Source organism: Vombatus ursinus, unplaced genomic scaffold (assembly GCF_900497805.2).
Source record: "Vombatus ursinus unplaced genomic scaffold, bare-nosed wombat genome assembly UNPS02014805.1, whole genome shotgun sequence".
Taxonomy (NCBI): Eukaryota; Metazoa; Chordata; class Mammalia; order Diprotodontia; family Vombatidae; genus Vombatus; species Vombatus ursinus.
Genome location: NW_020954583.1, coordinates 16,062,337 through 16,081,449, shown reverse-complemented (window position 1 = coordinate 16,081,449; position 19,113 = coordinate 16,062,337). Strand labels below are relative to the sequence as shown.

Here is a 19,113-nt window from a genome sequence, read left to right as displayed (position 1 = left end):
GGGATCATTTGTTGCAGTAGCCATTTTACAGTCATTCTTAGTAGAAATAAGAATCAACTTATCAATCTTTCTTTTGCCACAACTCCCCAAAGGTAGAATTTAACTAACCAGTAATTTGGAAGGTATTGAATTAAAATCTCTATGATCATCTCAACCTGCGTTGTATTTTCATCAGTTTTTTCAGTGAATGAAAAATGATATACTGTTATCAGTAAGTGAAAGTAGTGTCATGGGCTTTTCTGTAGCCCTCATAACATTTCTGACTAGCCATATTTAAAATCCAAATGGTATTTAAATTAGACAGTGATGACTTCTTTTATTACCATGGCCTTTGGTAGTCTTTAACTTGAATATATATTATCATCAAGTACCATAACATTTTGGTAGGACAATAGAGTTTCATTCTAAAGAGGCATTCATTGTGGTAAATGATCATCACATATAAGTTTATCCAAAATACCTACCACTTGATTCACTGCAACCATTTCTGAAATATCTCATGTATTTATTCTTTGAAAGTAAAAAGGTTACTTTAATTTTTTTTAAAGAAATAACCCAAAGCTCTGGTCACACTTAAATTTCTAAGTTTCAAATTCACTCTACTGTCCATTCTTAAATGTAACATTATTCATCATGCATTCTGACAATTTTCTTTTTTTTAATTTCTTTTTTATGTTCTCACCACACCATTGTAATGTCTACAGCTCGTCCTGTTGGTAAGTAACCATCCTTCTTCCATATAGCATGGCTTTATGCAGTGCTTCATATATCATGCAAGCAATATTTGACTGAATGAACTATATTAGTTCAACCAAGCCATGTAATGTTAACATATTAGATGAGGGTTTGGCCATCAATAAAGTTATTTTAACCCTTTCATCACTATCACTTTGGATAAACTATATGTAGTGGCTTTTGCCATACAGGCAATTATTTGGGTACACAAAAAAAGTATGTGACTGAATTTTCTTAAAGAGACAGATAATAGATTTCCCTTTTCTTCTATGAAGTATCTCTAAAACACAATGATCAGTGGACCCTGTAAAGAGATTACATATGCTCAAGATTTATGAAGGAATTTATTAGTTATCTTCCTCTCTTCATTTTTAACTATTTTCAGTCGCAGCTTTTTTTTTTTTTGATGGGGGGAGGGAGTCTTAATTTTATTGCTATATGCTTATTGTCTGCATGCTTTAAAATAAATGTATGTTAAATGCTTTAGCAATCAAATTAGCATTACCTTCATGCTAATGTAGATAGTTACTTAATTGAAATAAGGTGAGGAAGGATTGTTGCAACAGCTGTTACTTTTGGCACAAAAAATTCATTTTAATGTTTTTCAAATTGCTCATCAAACAAATGGCTTCCACTACTAAGAGCTAAAGAGCCTATACTAGTTATTTCTTTGATAGTTAATTAGTAACAATATAGAATCCTAAAGGTTTAAACTATTAAGTAATACTTTAATTTTCCCTTATAAATATTAACTGAATAAAAACTCAGAGAACAATAAATTAAGATAAAAAATCATTTGATGATATTGTGATACCATTTATTTTGTACTCTTTGTCCATCTACATTTAATCTTTTGGAATAATTATGGCCAATCCATTAAGTAGGTCAAAATAAAAATAATATTACAAAGAAATATATTAATTTATTTAAATAAATGCATACTCCAGAGAGCTACATTCTAAATCACTGCTTCAGTGAATCAAACAACCCCTCAGTTACCTACAAAAGTTAATGCAGCTTTTAATGGTATTTTGCTTTTCTCCCACCCATATCTCTTAGACATTGACCTAATATTTTTGAAACGTACCTGTTACTTTTCCAAGTTATTCATGTGTGCTGCCAAAGCATTTGGGTCAATCAGTTTTATTTTAGGTATAATATGCATAAAGACTGGTCTTTTGAATTTACACAGTCAGAATCCTAGGATGTTAGATGTGTAAACTATACTACCTATACTCTACTCCACTTTCTTCATTTTATAAGTGAGAAAACTTGAGCCCTCTCCATTCTTAAGGTGTAATGTATTAAATTAAGTTCAGCAGCGATTTATTAAACATCTGTTGTATGCAAGGCACTGAGCATAGAAAAATGAAAAAAACAATACAATATAATCTCTATCCTTTAAGGGCTTATAATTTAATAAGATATCTGCAAAATCAAGAATGATGCAAGATAGAATATGAAAATTATAATGAGTAGGTCCAGACATTGTTGTCTAAGAAAATTTGAAGAGGGAAGAGTTACATTCGTCTGGGGAAATCAAGGAGGGTTAAATGGAGGAGCAAACATTTGCACTGGATCTTAAAAGTAGAGAAGAGCCATATACGCTCATATTGATGCCCATTTTAAGTAATCTTCCACATCTCCATCTGGAAATTCTGACTAGATGAGAAGTCTAAGAAAGAATATGAACAGTTAAGTAGTATAAACTGGGACAGAATATGACAATATTATAGTACTTTATTTTATATTACACATGAAAATGATTTCAATAGTCATCTCAGGATGTCTGAGTTAGAAATGCTCTTCTTCAGTTTATTTTTTTCCTTACCTAATAAACATTTTTTTCAAATATCAGTTTATTTCTGCTATAAGTTGGGGGTGATTTTAAAATCCAGTTTCTTAATTGAATGATAAAAAATTTCAAAAAACTTTATAAATGTCAGAATTTTATTTTGGAACTGAGAACTTGTAAAACTATCATTTAATATTTAAGCATCTAAACATAAAAAAACTTCATTACAATATTTGTACTTAGTTCTGTTTGCACTATTTATTTGCCTTTATATGTGGAAATGTAAACTGTATATCTAAGCTTGTCATTAGTAATTGGGTGGTTCAAAAGAAGGAGTGGGGTAGAGTGGAGTATGATGTGATTCTAAAAAGCAAAATGATCTAGGAAAAGGTAAAAAGAGTAATTATCTCATACAAATGAGATGCAAGAGGAAAAACTGATAGAGAAATTAGATGGAGGAGGAGAGCGGGTAGTTCTGGAACTCTACTCTTAATCAGGAATTGGTTAAAGAGGGAATAATACATACATAATTACATATAGATGTATATATGTATATATCTATATGTGTAAATGTCTTCTAAATTCAAAAAGAAGTAAGAGAGTAAGGGGATGGGTGGGAGAGGATAAGAGAGGGATTCGTGGAGGTGGGGTAGATTAAGAAATGAGAGGGTAAGATAGCACATAGAAGCAAAGTAGGGTAGTTAAGAGGGATAAAAATAGGGTGAGAAGTATACTGAGGAAGATGTAGAAGTAATTTCATTTTAGAATGTGAATGGGATGAATTTACCTACAAAATGGAAACTGATAGTAGATAAAAATTTGTATTCAACATTATGTTCTTTCATGAAATGCTAGAAAAATGAGAGATACAAATATAAAATAAAGGTAAGGAGTACAATTTATTATGTACAAAAGCAGGGATAGTAATCACGATCTCAGACAAAGTTAAAACTAAATCAGATTTAATCAAAAGAGAAAAATAGGGAAACTACACTGTCAACCAATTGATCAATAGTTTTAGACCATATAAAATAACTAGACAGTATAAAAAATATGACAGTATACCTACCAAAACTGACACAGGAACTATATGAATATAAACACAAAACACCTTTTATACAAAATTAAATCTAAATAATTGAAGTAATATTTATTGTGCATGGGTAGGAAAAACCAATATAATAAAAATGACAATTTAATATAATTAATATGTTTATGTAATAGCATCCCAATTGAATTACTAAAAAATTATCTTACTGAGTCAGAAAAAATAATAACAGTTCATTTGGAAGAACAGAGAGGGTCAGGAACTTCAAGGAAACCAGGAGGAAAAGATGTGAAGGAACTAGATTCAGTCATATCAGACCTTAAACTGTAGTATAAGGTGTGAGCAGAGATAAAGTGTAAAATGGATAATTTGGATTATTTCAAATTAAAAATGTCTTTGTATAAATAAAACCTGTGTAGCCGAGAATACAGGGAATGCAGAAAATTGGGGAAAAGCTCTCATAGACAACCTTCCAGATAGAATGTGATTGGGTCAGAATATTGTTGTTGTGTAGGAAATGATGAGCTGGTAGATTTAGAAAAAATATGGGAGGGGCAGAGCCAAGATGGTGGAGGGAAAGCAGTGACTTGCTTGAGCTCTCTCCCCAAACCCCTCCAAATACCTATAAAAATGGCTCTAAACAAATTCTAAAGCAGCAGAACCCACAAAAAGACAGAGTGAAACAAATTTCAAGCCAAAGACAGCCTGGATGGTTGATCAAAAAGGTATATCACGCCAGGCAGGGAGAGGAGCGCAGTTCGGCGTGGGTGCAGTGTCCCTGGAGCAGGCCTCAGAGGACTGAATCGCAGGCAGCTGTGGCAGTTTCCAGACTTCTCAACCCAGCAACGCCAAAGACAACTTAGAAGGTCAGTGGGAAAAGTCTGTGACTGTGGTGAGAGAGGAGCTAGGTCTCAGTCGCAAGTCTGGAGCGCAGCCAGGGGCTGCAACTGTTTCCTGAGCTTCCGGCCCACAGACTGAGGGGGAATCAAGTGGCTGATCAGAAGGGGATTGCGGGGATCTCTTTGCCAGTGCTGAGGCAGGAATCTCTTGCTTTACCGGGCTTGGATCTGGGTTACAGTTCTGAGGGGCAGTCCTGGGGTGAAGAAGAGTGCTGGTGTGGTGGAGCTTGTTGTGACAGTGGAGAGAAAACACCTCGCCCCTTATCATAGCACCTTGAAAGAATTGAAAATTTTCAGATCCCTAGAAGTACCTCTGAAAACAGCTGTACAAACCCCCGAAGCTTGGGACAGTACATTCTCCACATTGGAAGCAGACTTTTACCTTAACAAAGAGTTTAAAACTCAAGTAATTGACCAGGATCATGAGTAAGCAGCGCAAAAAGAGTCAGACTATATTGTCTTACTTTGGTCACAAAGAAGATCAAAACATACAATCAGAAGAAGACAACAAAGCCAAAGCTCCTACATCCAAAGCCTCCCAAAAAAATATGAATCAGTCCCAGGCCTTGGAAGAGGTCAAAAGGGATTTTGAGAAGCAAGTAAGAGAAGTAGAGGAAAAACTGAGAGTGATGCAAGAAAATCAGGTAAAACAAGTCAACAGCTTGCTAAAGGAGACCCAAAAAAATACTGAAGAAAGTAACACCTTAAAAGATAGCCTAACCCAAATGGCAAAAGAGGTCCAAAAAGGCAACAAGGAGAAGAATGCCCTAATAACAAAATTGGCCAAATGGAAAAGGAAGTCCAAAAGATTAATGAAGAAAATACTTCCTTAAAAATTAGAATAGAGCAATTGAAAGCTAGTGACTTTATGAGAAATCAAGACACTGTAACACAAATCCAAAAGAATGAAAAATTAGTAAACAATGTGAAATATCTCATTGGAAAAACAACTGACCTGGAAAATAGAACCAGGAGAGAGAATTTAAAAATTATTGGACTCTCTGAAAGCCATGATCAAAAAAAAAAAAAAAAAGAGCGTAGACATCATCTCTCAAGAAATTATCCAGGAAAACTGCCCTGATATTTTAGAACCAGAGGGCAAAATAGAAATTGAAAGAATCCACCGATCACCTCCTGAAAGAGATCCCCACAGGAAAACTCCTACGAATATTGTAACCAAATTCCAGAGTTCCCAGGTCAAGGAGAAAATATTACAAGCAGCCAGAAAGAAACAATTCAAGTATTGTAGAAACACAATCAGGATAACACAAGATTTAGCTGCTTCTACATTAAGGGACCACAAGGCATGGAATATAATATTCTGGAGGGCAAAGGAGAAAGGATTACAACCAAGAATCACCTTCCCAGAAAAACTGAGTATAATCCTGCAGGGGGAAAAATGGTCATTCAATGAAATAGAGGACTTTCAGGCATTCTTAATGAAAAGACCAGAGCTGAATAGAAAATTTGATTTTCCAATACAAGACTCAAGTGGAACATGAAGAGGTAAACAGGAAAGAGAAAATCATAAGACTTACTAAGGTTGAACTCTTTATATTCCTGCATGGAAAGATGGTATTTGTAACTCATGAGACCTTCGTCAGTATTAAGGTAGTTGGAGGGGAAAAAATTATATGTATGTATATATAGATACAGATAGATAGATAGAGAGCACAGGTAAGTTGAAAATGAAGGGGTCATATGTGGAGAGTAAAATTAAGGGGTGAGAGAGGATTATACTAGGAGAAGGAGAAAGGGAGAGGTAGAAGGGGGTAAATTATCTCACAAAAAAAACAGAAAAGAAAAGGCTCTTACAGTAGAGGGGAAACAGGGGAAGGTGAGAGGGAATGAGTGTATCTTATTCTCATAGGATTTGACTTAAGGAGGGAATAACATACACACTTAATTGGGTATGGAAATCTGTCTTACCCTACAGGAAAATAGGGGGGGAAGGGGACAAGAGAGTAGGGGGATGATAGAGAGGGCAGATTGGGAAAGGGGGTAATCAGAAGCAAATGCTTCTGAGGAGGGACAGGGTCAAAAGAAAGAATAGACTAAATGGGGGGTGGGATAGGATTAAGGGAAATACAGTTAATTTTTCACAGCATGTCTACTATAGAAGTGTTTTGCATAACTGCACATATATAACCTAAAAAAAATATATTCAAGACAACCAAGTTTGATTAAAAAAAAATAGAAAAGTATGGAAAGACTTGGACCTTTGAAGTAAGATGCTATCAACTTACAGAGAAACAGATGACAAATGGAAATAAGCATAATATGGTCTTTTTCATGTGTGTGTTTGAGTACACATGTGTACATATGTGTATGTTTATGAATATCTATGTATATGTATATATGTGTGTGTGTATACCCATGCTTAACTGTAGCCTTTGGGAGTAGGGGGAGAGGACGGGACAAAAAAATCAAGTAAAAACTGCACAGCAGAGAACAAAAGAAAACACAGAAGGAAGCAAAGAAAAGGTGGACATCTTTGAAAATAATGTGTACTATTCATTATATAAGTTTTCTTGAAATCAAAATGTATTGCTTTATATTGAATCCTCTTTTATGTTCTGCTGTGTACATGACAATGTTTTTTTCTTTTCTTATTTTATATTTAAGTTTAAAATAAATTTAAAAGCTAAAAAAATTGGTCTAAATATAATGAACATAACTAATGTGAAAATATGTTTAACATGATTACACATATATAACCTATATCATTTTGCTTGGGGAGGGGGTATAAGACGGAAGGACAAAAATTTGGAACTCAAAATTTTATAAAAATGAATGTTCAAAACTATCTTCACATGTAACTGGAAAACATAAAATGCCATTTAACCTCAAAAATATGTATATAATAAAATAGGCCAACTTGTCTAAAACAAGAATAATGCTCCCCAGTACATGCTGACTCAGCATCTGTCAAAACTCATTATGAGAACTCCAGTTTTCAAATGGATGGTAGAAATTCTGTCTGAAGTATAGTTCTCTATATAGCAGATGTGTTATGCTGAAAAGTTATTGTCATGCCAGTTTGATTTATAGTGTCACAAGCTCCCAGAACATAGACAATTGTGTCACCAACTTCCATTATAGTCAAAACTTGTAACATATATGTATATATATGTATCTATGTATGTATGTACATAGCAATTTTAAAAAATCTAGTGTATACTTAGGATTCACAATCTGCATGACATTTCTAAATTCATTTTATTTTTTACCCATTGAATTTGAAATTAATTCTTAAATTGCTAATTGATTGGAATTAAAGAGTAATACTTTGATGCATTGTATTTCATTCTGGGAAATCCAGGCATTTCATAAATCTGTCTCACATGACTTATGATCCTGCAACATAAATATGAAAAAGTGTGCTTTAACTTTACATTCACTTAATATGTACAACTTTAAAATTGAGTTCTAATTGTAATTTGGAGATATTTTTATTGTATGATCAAAAGAAGTACAGGTAATGAGATAATATTTTACGTCAACTTTTTCCATCAGTTAAAATTTTTTCAAACCTTTTCAGCCTGCCAGTGTAAACAAATGGATTTACATATTTTGTAATTAAGGACAAATGCCTCTTAATGAAAAAAATATAGCCTTTTGTAATTAATTGGTTTTAGATTTATGAAATACACTGATAGATTTTTAGGAAGGTATACTTAACTAAAGCAAAGGATTGTTAGATTTCTCCAGGAATATATTGTCAGTGCTTATGTCAGAAATCATTATGAGAACTTAGATTTTCAATTGTACAATACAGCTACTACTTACATTACAGTTTTTTACCTATCAGATTCATTTTGCTAATGTATTAAGTAATAGAACTTAGAAATAGCTATAGAAACTACAAAATTAAGCCTTAAAAACAGAAGATACATATTTCATGTATGTATTTCATGTAAAATTTCATGTATTTCATGTAAAATGATAACTCTTCATCTTGCACTTATAATGGGTCACATGGCTTATGACAAAATGAGCCTTCTTAAAGAAAAACAAAATTACTGTGATTCCACTATTTATCAATTAGATCATTGTTGAGATGGACAGACTAGGAAATATGTTAGGTGACTACTTAGGGATAGTCTATCTCTAAGAAAATCTGATTCCAGAGATTTATATACCAACATCAATATCTTTAATACAATTTAAAACCAAATTGGAAAGCAGTGCATATTCTGTAGGACTGTTCCACAGTCATCTGTTCTAATACTCCTAGGAGATGAATTATTACATTTGGAACCAACCTGTCTTCAGTGAAATCCCATTTAGAGTCATTACTTTAACCAGGAGTTTTATCAACATAGATGACTGTGATTTAAACTATATTTAAGAAAACTATCTCCATTCTCTGTGCATACTGTAGATTAAAAAATGCTTTGCTAACTAGAGGTCTCACCAAGATTGAAAGAACCATTTTTGATTTAAGAGAATGCAAATGTAAATCTTAATGGTAACAGGCACAGTCTTCTACTCTATTTTTGGGAGCCCATCTCTGGAATCCCTCTCTTTTCTTCTCACATCTCAGAACATTTTGATCTAAATTCCATATGGACTTCAGGCACTGCAAAAACTTGTTGTCACTTTTGTCCAAGAAGGATTCAACCTCTCCAGTATTGCCTCAATATTGAGGTTTTTTACTGTTCTGTAAACATTATTTGTGCAAAAATCAAAACAAAAAAACACAACATAGTTACTTGAAACTATTGGAATATCGATTTGTTCATTTGGAAAAGTCATTTCCCTTGATAAGGGAAAAAGCAGAAGTAAACAGTATAAATAGGGATAAATATCTTGCTTCCTAAACCCATCTGTCTTATTTGCTATTGGAAGTATTTCATCAGCTTATAAATAAAAAAGAACATCTATTTTGGAGATGGGCAACACATTTTTTTTTCCTAGCAGCAACTCAAAACACAATGAGTAATTTGGAACAGAACTGTCAAATCCACCAGCTGCCTTGCTCCTAAAGCTGAGCCCTGTTTTATTTTGCATCTTGCATACCATATGCTAGGCACCAACTGCATCAAATATCACAAATAAAACCTGAGCATATCAGATGAAAATTGACTAAACCATCAAAGACAAACCAGTGATGCATGACTTAATGGAAACTTTCAATTTTTTTTCTTTTTTTTCCATGAATACACAATAAACAAATTTGATATATAAAATCTCAAACCTTAACTTGTCTATAATTAAGAAAACTTCATCCTTTTAAAATATATTGTGATTACTTTTATTCCTTATCTACATGAATACATTTTTAATACACCATGTAAGAGTTGTAACTACATTAAAAGTTCTAGTTTATATTCCCAAATAAGGTCTTGTTGAAGTGGAGCTACTTTGTTTTTTTTCTGTAACTATTTTATTGCTGAGTTAGAGGCCCTTGCATCTCTTTATTGAATAAATGCTTTAAGTTGGATTCAAAGAGCCTAGTTTTATTAAATTCCATTTGTAGTGAGGTGCCATATAGAGACCCCAGTTTAGTGACAAGCAACAAGAATCAAATATATTCTGTACATTTAACTGTAATACACACATACATGTACAAAGAAGAATAAAATTGTCATTTTCCTGGTTTTCCTCACATCTCTCTGACCATTCCCTCTCTCTCTCGTTTGCTGGATCCTCCTTCATATCACACCTTCTAACTGTAGGTGTCCCTCAGGAATCTGTCCTGAGGACTCTTCTCCCTCCATGTTATTTCACTTGATGAACTCATCATCTCCCACGAATTTCATTACATCTCTTTGCTGATGATTCTCGAATATACCTATCCTGCCTCAAGCTCTCTATTGATCTCCAATTTTGAATCTCCACTTACCTTTCAGACTGCTTGAAGCAGATGTCCAGTAGACATTTTAAACTCAGTATGTCTGAAACTGCACTCACTATCTTTCCCCTTAAACCTTCCACTTTTCCTACCTTCCCTGTTACTGTAGAAGGCAACACTATCCTCCCAGTCCCTCATATTTGCAAGCTAGGAATAAACCTGGATACCTTGCTATCTCTCATTCTCCAAATCCAAACTTTTGCCAAGGCCTATCAATACCACCTTTGCAACATCTCTCAAATGTATCCCATTGCCTCCTCTTAGAGTCTGCCTTTCCTAAGGCTCATTACATTTCAATCCATCCTCCCTTAAAGTGATTTTGCTAAAGTGCAAGTCCAAACATGTCACCCTCCAACTCATTAAACTCCAGGGACTCCCTCTTGCCTCCAGGATAAAATCAAAATCCTCTATTTGTCATTCAAAGTCCATAATAACTTAACTTCCTTTTAAAAAACGTTTCCAATCATCTTACACCTTATTTCCCATCATGTACTTTTTAATCAGTGACACTGGCTTCCTTTCTGTTCCACAGAAAGCACACTGCATTTTTTGGTTCAGGGAATTTTCTCTTTTCCCCATGCCTGGAATGCTCTCTCTCCTCATATCTGCCTACTGGCTTCCATGGCTTACTTTCGTTCCTACCTTAAATCCCATTTTCTACAAGAAGCCTTTCCCAACCCATTTTGACTCTAGTGCCTTCCCTCTTTAAATTATTTTTATTATTACAGCTTGTGTGTGTGTTTGTGTGTATACATATGTGTGTGTGTGTGTGTGTATATACACATATACATATATAGTTTGTTTGTTTGTTTGTCTGTTTGCTGTCTCCTCTATTTGGTTGTAAGCCCCTGGAAGGCAGGGACTGTCTCCTGCCTCTTTTTGCATCCCCAATGCTTGATACAATGCTTGGCACAATAAATGTTTATTGATTAAAGTGCCAGCAACAATATGGCAATGTATCTAATATCAAAATGTCAGAAATTCATGTCAAAGAAGCCATTCATAGATCCAGAGTTGGAAAAGAACTTAGAGATCATCTAGTCAAGCACCCTCATTTTACAGATGAGGAAATTGATGTTTAGATAAGTAAATTGCCAAAGATCACACAGGCAGAACTAGGATTTGAACTCAGATCTTGTGTCTCCAAGTTCAACTATTATATTATGCTGCCTCCTTAGCCATCAAAACAGGCTTTCTCTCTACTTTATGCAAGCTATTCTAAACTTCCTAGATTATATTGCACTTCTAGAAAGTGTCCTTCCCATCCTTTTCTTTTCCTTTATATTTGTGTTTCTGGAAGGAAAACTAGAAAAACAATCCATTAATCTAGTCAATTACATGTACGTTTAAATATGTACAGTGCACAAAGAGATATCTTCTTGGCTCAGAGGCAGCAACTTGTCAATTTTTGTTATTTTTATCCTCACATTTCAAAACATCTCTAAGGATGTTTTTGTGCAACTTATTTTGAGAATTGAAGTGATGGATCAACATTAATAATGCATTGGATGTACAGAAGGAAAACAGAGGGCATCTTAAAAAATTGTATAATGTGCTGTTCAGTATACTAGCTGTGTCATCATGGGCAGTATTATATTTATTTTTCCCCTAAACTTAGGTAAATATGGCATGTAGCCATTGTGTAAGAAACTTTATATTAATTATATCACATTTTCCAGAGGTTTCATAAATATTTTATATCACTTTTTGAGTTTGGAGATTTCAACTCTCATTTTTCACAATGATTCTGTCTCTGGAAAAGCTGTCACCACATAGTAAGGCATGAGCATCTTGTTTCTATATGTGTTTAATATTTTATGGCACCTGGCACTAATTAGCTACTTTATGTAAATTCTCATTTAGTAATTATTAAACAATTCATTTTTCATTGCACCATATGTTTTGATTAGGTGATAGGTGAAGTTGACTAATTTCAAACTGATTTGGTCCAGTATTTTAAACAGAAGTAATAGGAACTCAGACTTTTTTTAATATCCCAGTTTTTCAAAAACAGAATCTGACAAATGTTCTTCCACTTTTATTTGCTTTATTGTCCATACTAATTTTGCTGCTCTGATCATAGAGATGAGACCGTAGTTTTATTAGCATACTCATTTTTTCTTTCAATGACAAAATATTACTTCTCTCTCTCCATACATACACATATATATGTATATATAAATGCATATATGTATATGTCTGTAAAAAGATACTGTATATATTGCAATATGTGAATATATAATGTCGTTTATGTATTTATATAGATACAATACACTTTATGCATACACAGAGACACATGTAGACATGTGTACATACATATGTGTCTGTACTGATTTTTTGAATACTGTGCCTCTGAGTTGTGTGTATATAAAAACTGACTTATTATACTCAGTAGACTTAGGGTGTTGCTTAAGGCTCAAGGAGGTTAAATGATTTACCCAAGAGTCCCCCCAAGAGCTTATAATTATCAATAGCAGTATTTGAATCCAAGTCTCCCTCACTCTAATTCCTACAGTCTACCTACTGTGCAATGATTTCTCAATGTTTTTGTTTATATGTGTATGTATGTATCTATAGTGTGTGTGTGTGTGTGTGTGTGTGTGTGTGTGTGTGTAATATCTCTGTATTGTCCCTATATAATATGCAGTGAATATGCTCTGGCTCACCAGAACTGGACATCTACGCCTCAGGCTTCTAGGATACCCTGAGGGGTTTGAGCATTTTTTTTTCTCTGTTGCCCTGGACCTGAGCCCTAACCAACTGTGTCTTTCCCCATCCCTAACCCCACCCCCAAAATCCTAGGCACCAATGAAAAGTACCCCGGTTCCATTTAATTACTTAACATCAATTCACTATTACAAAAGAACTTTTACTTCAAAGTTGTAGCAAAAATAAATGTACATATATTTCCCCCCAATACCTCAGAGGCACACAAATTGTTCAGTTCCTGCATAACATTGATCTTTTCAAATTCATATCCAAGTGTTCATTATAGCTACTCATGGCCTGAGTTGAGAAGGTGACTCTCTAAGATTACTCCTTGTTACTTGCAGAATCAAGGTCATGCTGCCTGCAAAATCTAAATTCTAAAATGTGAGATACCAGAGGGCCTTCCTACTCTCGTAAAGTCAGAGGCTTTAGTTGGACATGGCTTCATTGTGGAGAAAATGCCAAGGCTTCTCTCCTTACAATATGACCTCTTACCAGATGCCGTTAGCCACAAATAAAACAGCCAAAATAACAGTGCAAAAGAGGCCAATGTTCACTTGGGCCTTTTGAAGACTTTCCCAGGTCTGGCTACATAGAGAATCCAAAGGGCTCCTACTGACCATATCATTAACAGAGCAAAACCAAAATGTCTCCACATGCACCACAGACTATTCAATTTACATCCATTCCATGTCATCACAGCTCTCCTAGAAGCAGGCTTCTTAACTTCTCCATGTGGGGAGCTTCCTTTCCAGGGACTCTGTACATGAGATGAATCCATGTTACAAATAAATTGTGTAATTATTATCTATGCATGTCTACTTCGGTAGAAAAAAATAATGAATTAATCTAGGAAAAATGTCAAAACTATCATAGGAATAATATTTCTAGGAATAATAACAATAATGATCATGATAGCTAACATTTATATAATGCCTACTATGTGCCAAGCATTGTGCTAAGTGCTTTACAAATATTGTCTCACTTGATCTTCACAAAAAACCTAGGAGGTAGGTGCTATTCCCATTTTACAGATGAGGTTAAACAAGCAAACAGAGGTTAAGTGACTTGCCCAGAATGACCAGATATGAACTCAGTTCTTCCTGACTTCAGAATAGTGCCTTATCCACTGTGTGACCTAAGTATAAGTACACCTAGATATATCCATGGGCTATATTCTTCCCCCTAAACATTTTATGTTATCCAGATTATATGATTTAGGACTGCAAGTGACTTTAGAAATCATCTAGACTAAAGGTATCAAACAAAAATGAAAATGGAGGGCAGCTAGGTGGCGCAGTGGATAGAGCACCAGCCCTGAAGTCAGGAAGACCTGAGTTCAAATGTGGCCTCAGACCAAACACTTGACACGTACTAGCTGTGTGACCTTGGGCAAGTCACCTAACCCCGATTGCCTCACAAAAAACAAACAAAGAAAAAAAAACCAAAAAAAAATGGAAGCTCAGAGAGAAGTGGCTCATCCAAGTTAAGGAGAAGAGCCAAATATTCTAACACAAATCCTCTGATACCAAATCCACTGTGCTTTCTTTTTAAATGGCATTGTTAATGTCTTGAGCTACAAACACTCCCTTTCAGTATACTGGTAGCAGGCATATAAAAATCTAAGAAAAAACCTACCAATGAAATAAAACCTGTGTTACAAACCATATAACTAATGTTAATAGGAAATATTGGAATTACATATGGAAGACTCAGATAAATAAAGAATCCTCCAGCATTACCACATTTCTGGATTTCTGGCTCATCTGATTGGCATCTTCCTGATATCTTTTAAAAATGAGATAATGGAGTATGATGGGCCTACCAAATTTAGCTAAAGTGCTGACATTAGAGTCATGGCATCTTGACAGGTTAAGTGAGTGTATATCTTGTCCCACCATTTATTTGAAGAACCATTTTTTCCCACTATGGTCTCCTCATTTTTTGTTTTTCTTAGATATATGTTCTGTTTTCTTTTTTTAATACTGTCTTAGGATTATTTAAATGCTGTTTCAAGGTGTTCACTTTCTGATGATGAAAACTGAGAGGTTCTCTAGTCATGATGTTTTAAAATAGACACATTTAATGATTTGTCACATTCTAAATTCATGGTGTATTCCATGAAAGTAAAATTATCTGTAGAACTCATAAGTTTAAAAAAAACACACAATTCTTCCATTTCCTCAGTTCCCACTAGGAGAGAAAGTAGCAAGCCAAAGGTACTTGACACAGGATAGACTGATTGACTTGAAAGTAATTTAATTTAGTGGGTTAGAATTTGTGCAGGACAATGATAAAAATTTTTCATCTTAAAAATAAGGGTAGTTCTCCATTTGCAAATCATGTATAAGTAGGTTTTTGGAATTCAATGCATTTTCCCATAGAAATAATTTTGTAAATGGTATTCAGATTTCCAAAGAGACTATTAATAGACTAGTTAAATCATAATATAGCAGAAATACTGTACTTTTCAAAAGTACTCTTTTCTACAGTTTTTCCATTTCAAAGGTAATAAGACCAGGAGATTCTACAGCCATCTAACACCTTCACATCCCAGTAAATCTATCAATGTGGCTATTTCTTTTTAATGCTGAACTTAAAATACTTTTTAATTCCCTCATAATAAACTAAAGCCTTTATTTAGAATATTAGAGAACTTCTCCCTTGGAATTATATTCACAGGTAGTTATAAGCCAGTCAATGAGATGGGATGCACATCGTCAGTAGTTTATAAAGAATTTCTACCTTCATTATCCCCCCAGAACCTTCAAATCAAGGTGTTATAGATTGAACTTATTATCTGTCTACTACCACATGTTCCTTCCTTATGACTTCACTATTTCTATTAATGGCACCTAGTATCCCAAATCCAAAACCATGGTTTTATTGTCTTTGTTTCTTCCCTCTCCCTCACTAATTCCTTTAGTATGTACTTCCTCAATATCTCTAGCACCTGTCCTTGACTCTTTTTTCCTACTGCCAATACATTTTTTTTCTGTTGCCAACTGTCTGGAATATTATAATAGAGATATAATTGGTCTTTCAGCACTTTCTCCCATTCCAGTCTCTCCTATGCACAGATCATGTCACCTCTCTCTTCAAAATTTCAGTGACTCCAACTGAAATGACTGAACAACAACATCTTATAATATTCATAGAATTGAAAGGAATATACATATACATACATATATATAGTATATGTGTAATATATGTGTCTTTACATGTACATATAAATGCATGCAATATGCAATATGTGTATATTGCATATTGTATTCAATATTTAATGTATGTATCTGCACATGTGTGTGTATATATATACAAATGTACACATATCTATTTTAACTATATATAATATGCGTGCTTGTATATTAGTATGCATACATATGAATATATTTTGCCCATATGTGTGTATGTTCATGTACATATTTATAAAACATATATATCTATATATCTATATATACACATACAACTTCAGTGGCTATTGCTTACTAAATATATTTGAAATGGTTAAACTGGGCTTTAACCATTTGACTGGTCCCCTAATTTTCCACACTTATTGCATTCATTTTCTTTCAATGTATTGTCTGTTTGATATTGTACTCCAGTCAAATGGAAATACTTTTGAATGTCATAAATGCTTCATGCTTTGTTTATATTTCTTTACTATTTTTGGAAAACTCTTTCCCTTTCATCTGTTGAAATTCTCTTCAATATTTAAAGCTCAGCTAAAAATACTACCTCCTGCATTAATCTTCCCCTTATCTCCCCAATCAACAATAATCATTTCCCTTCTCAACTTAATACTTTTTTTTTTTTGCAAGGCAATTAGGGTTAAGTGTCTTGCCCACGGTCACACAGCTAGTAAGTGTCAAGTGTTTGGTCTGAGGCCGGATTTGAACTCAGGTCTTCCTGACTTCAGGGCCGATGCTCTGTCCACTGAGCCACCTAGCTGCCCCACAATTTAATACTTCTTGTATGTGTTGTTCATGTATGTTATATATGTGTGTCCATTCTGGTCAATTTATAGAAGGCTTACAGGAAAACACTAATAGATAACTTTGGAACCTTCTTAGCCCCCTCTTCTCTGAGGGAAATTTTGCATCCTGCAATTCTGGAAAGAGGAGACTGGGGCCATGAGGCTAGCCATTCTACTGTCCTTAGACAGGGAGTACCAGTTTAGAATTAAATCTATATGCTTCCCATTCCTATATTGTTAGTTGAGGGGAAATAATTTTAAGGTTCAAACCGCTTTCCTGATTGCTGTCTTTTAACAGGGTAAGGAGTGCCCCAAGGTATATTGTAAGGCTTAACTTTTTTCCCACCAAGTGCTAGTTACACAGAGATCATCACACATAGTAAAGAGGAATAAACACATTTATCCATGCCAAGAACATAAAGCAAGTTTATTTTTTAAATCAATCAGAGAAGTAACAGAGATGAGAATATACCAGACAATACACAGAGTGAATGAGCTCTCCCACTTAGAGTGAGATGTTTCAGGTCAGATGGGGGAAGAGATTACTCAGTTTTACCCAAAGGGAAATGCCCTGTAGTATCTACTATAAAAAAAAGATAGGAATAGCGACAAAATTAAGGTACCTGGTGCTCAGCATGGTGTCTTCTTCCACGAGTCTTTCTCTTCTTCCAGGAACCTTTCCCTGAAGAGAGCCCATGCCCATGTCAAAGCTAGAAGCCAGAAGATCTAGAATCCCTCCTCCCACAATTTCTTGCCAACTTCACCTCTCTGAGGCATGAAGCCTCAAGTAATAATTCTCCACCAATGAGGACAGTCATATGCAAAAGCAATTCACCCTCCATTATTTATTCACTTATCATGTATAAAAATAACAACTATTGTTCATGTAGCATTTAGTATGTGCCAATTACTGTACTAAGTGACTTTACAATTATTATTTCATTCAATCCTAACAAAAACCAAGGGAGATATTGTACTATTATTATCTATTTACAGATAAGCAAACTGGCAAATAAAAGTTAAGTGACTTCTCGGGATCAGACAGCTAATAAGTGTATGAGGCTAAATTTGATCATGTCTAACTGTGAATAGTTGTTTGGTTAAAGAGTATTGCTAGCCTCTCTCTCTCTCTCTCCTCTCTCTCTCTCTCTCTCTCTCTCTCTCTCTCTCTCTCTCTCTCTCTCTCTCTGTCTTTCTGTCTCTCTCTTTCTCTGTATCTCTCTGTCTATGTCTCTCTATCTCTTTGTCTCTCTCTGTCTCTGTCTCTGTCTCTCTCTCATTCCATTCTTATGTAGGCAGAACCCCTCTTTTCCAGTTCCTTGCTTCAGCTGCCCCTGTAGACTTTTCCTTTAGTCACCATCCTTACTTCCTCATCCCTGCTTTGAGAGTAATGGGTGAAGGGGAGAGACAAGTTAAGATTGGGAGAGAATAGAAGGAAACTTATATGAGGGTGCTGCCTTGGAGAGGCTTTTCTCCAGCTTATATTTATCAATACCTCCTTCCACCAGCACACTGCTAACTCCTTATATTCAGGACAATCCAGGGCAGTCAAAATTCATTTAATCTTTTCCTTGCTTTTGGGGAGCTATAATAATACATATTGATAAAATCTCTTACATTCTTTTCAAGGGCACAGTTGGTAGAACTAGCAGATAAAAAGGAGATTCTTCTTTTGCTTCTCTATTTGTTTTCTTAGCCCTTTTTGTTATAGTGTTTAATCAATGTACATTGAGACAAATGAAAAGCTGGAGACAGAGTTTCTGAGTAATTAATAATCAATTTATTAATTGGGCTAGTTGATAATCAATAAATTGATGGTCAGTGGTTTCTCTTGGTAACCAAAGACAAAACCGTGGAGATCCTTGAATGCTTAAATACCTTTAGAAAAAGGGCTCCCCTGATAGATGAAAATCAACCTGATTGGTAAACAGTTAATGAGGGGGGGCATATTAATGAGATGGTGGGCTAAAAATCTTCAGCTCCTTCTGCTAATAATGTGGCTTGATAGGAGACTCAGCAGCCTCCAGCAACCTCAACAAAGGAATTCATCTCTACCCAGATCTCCTTCATGAACTGGATTACTCTAAACTCCAA

At 34.7% G+C, this 19,113-nt stretch overlaps 1 protein-coding gene across 2 annotated transcripts in view; it reads left to right on the top strand.

The window, feature by feature from the left end:
* Window positions 1–19,113, top strand: part of ROBO2 (roundabout guidance receptor 2) — a 633,674-nt gene that overhangs the window by 469,784 nt on the left and 144,777 nt on the right. For both annotated transcript variants that reach the window (XM_027874186.1, XM_027874188.1), the window contains exon 6: window positions 705–716. In XM_027874186.1, coding sequence (XP_027729987.1) covers window positions 705–716 — 12 coding nt within the window. The remainder of the gene's footprint in view (window positions 1–704; window positions 717–19,113) is intronic.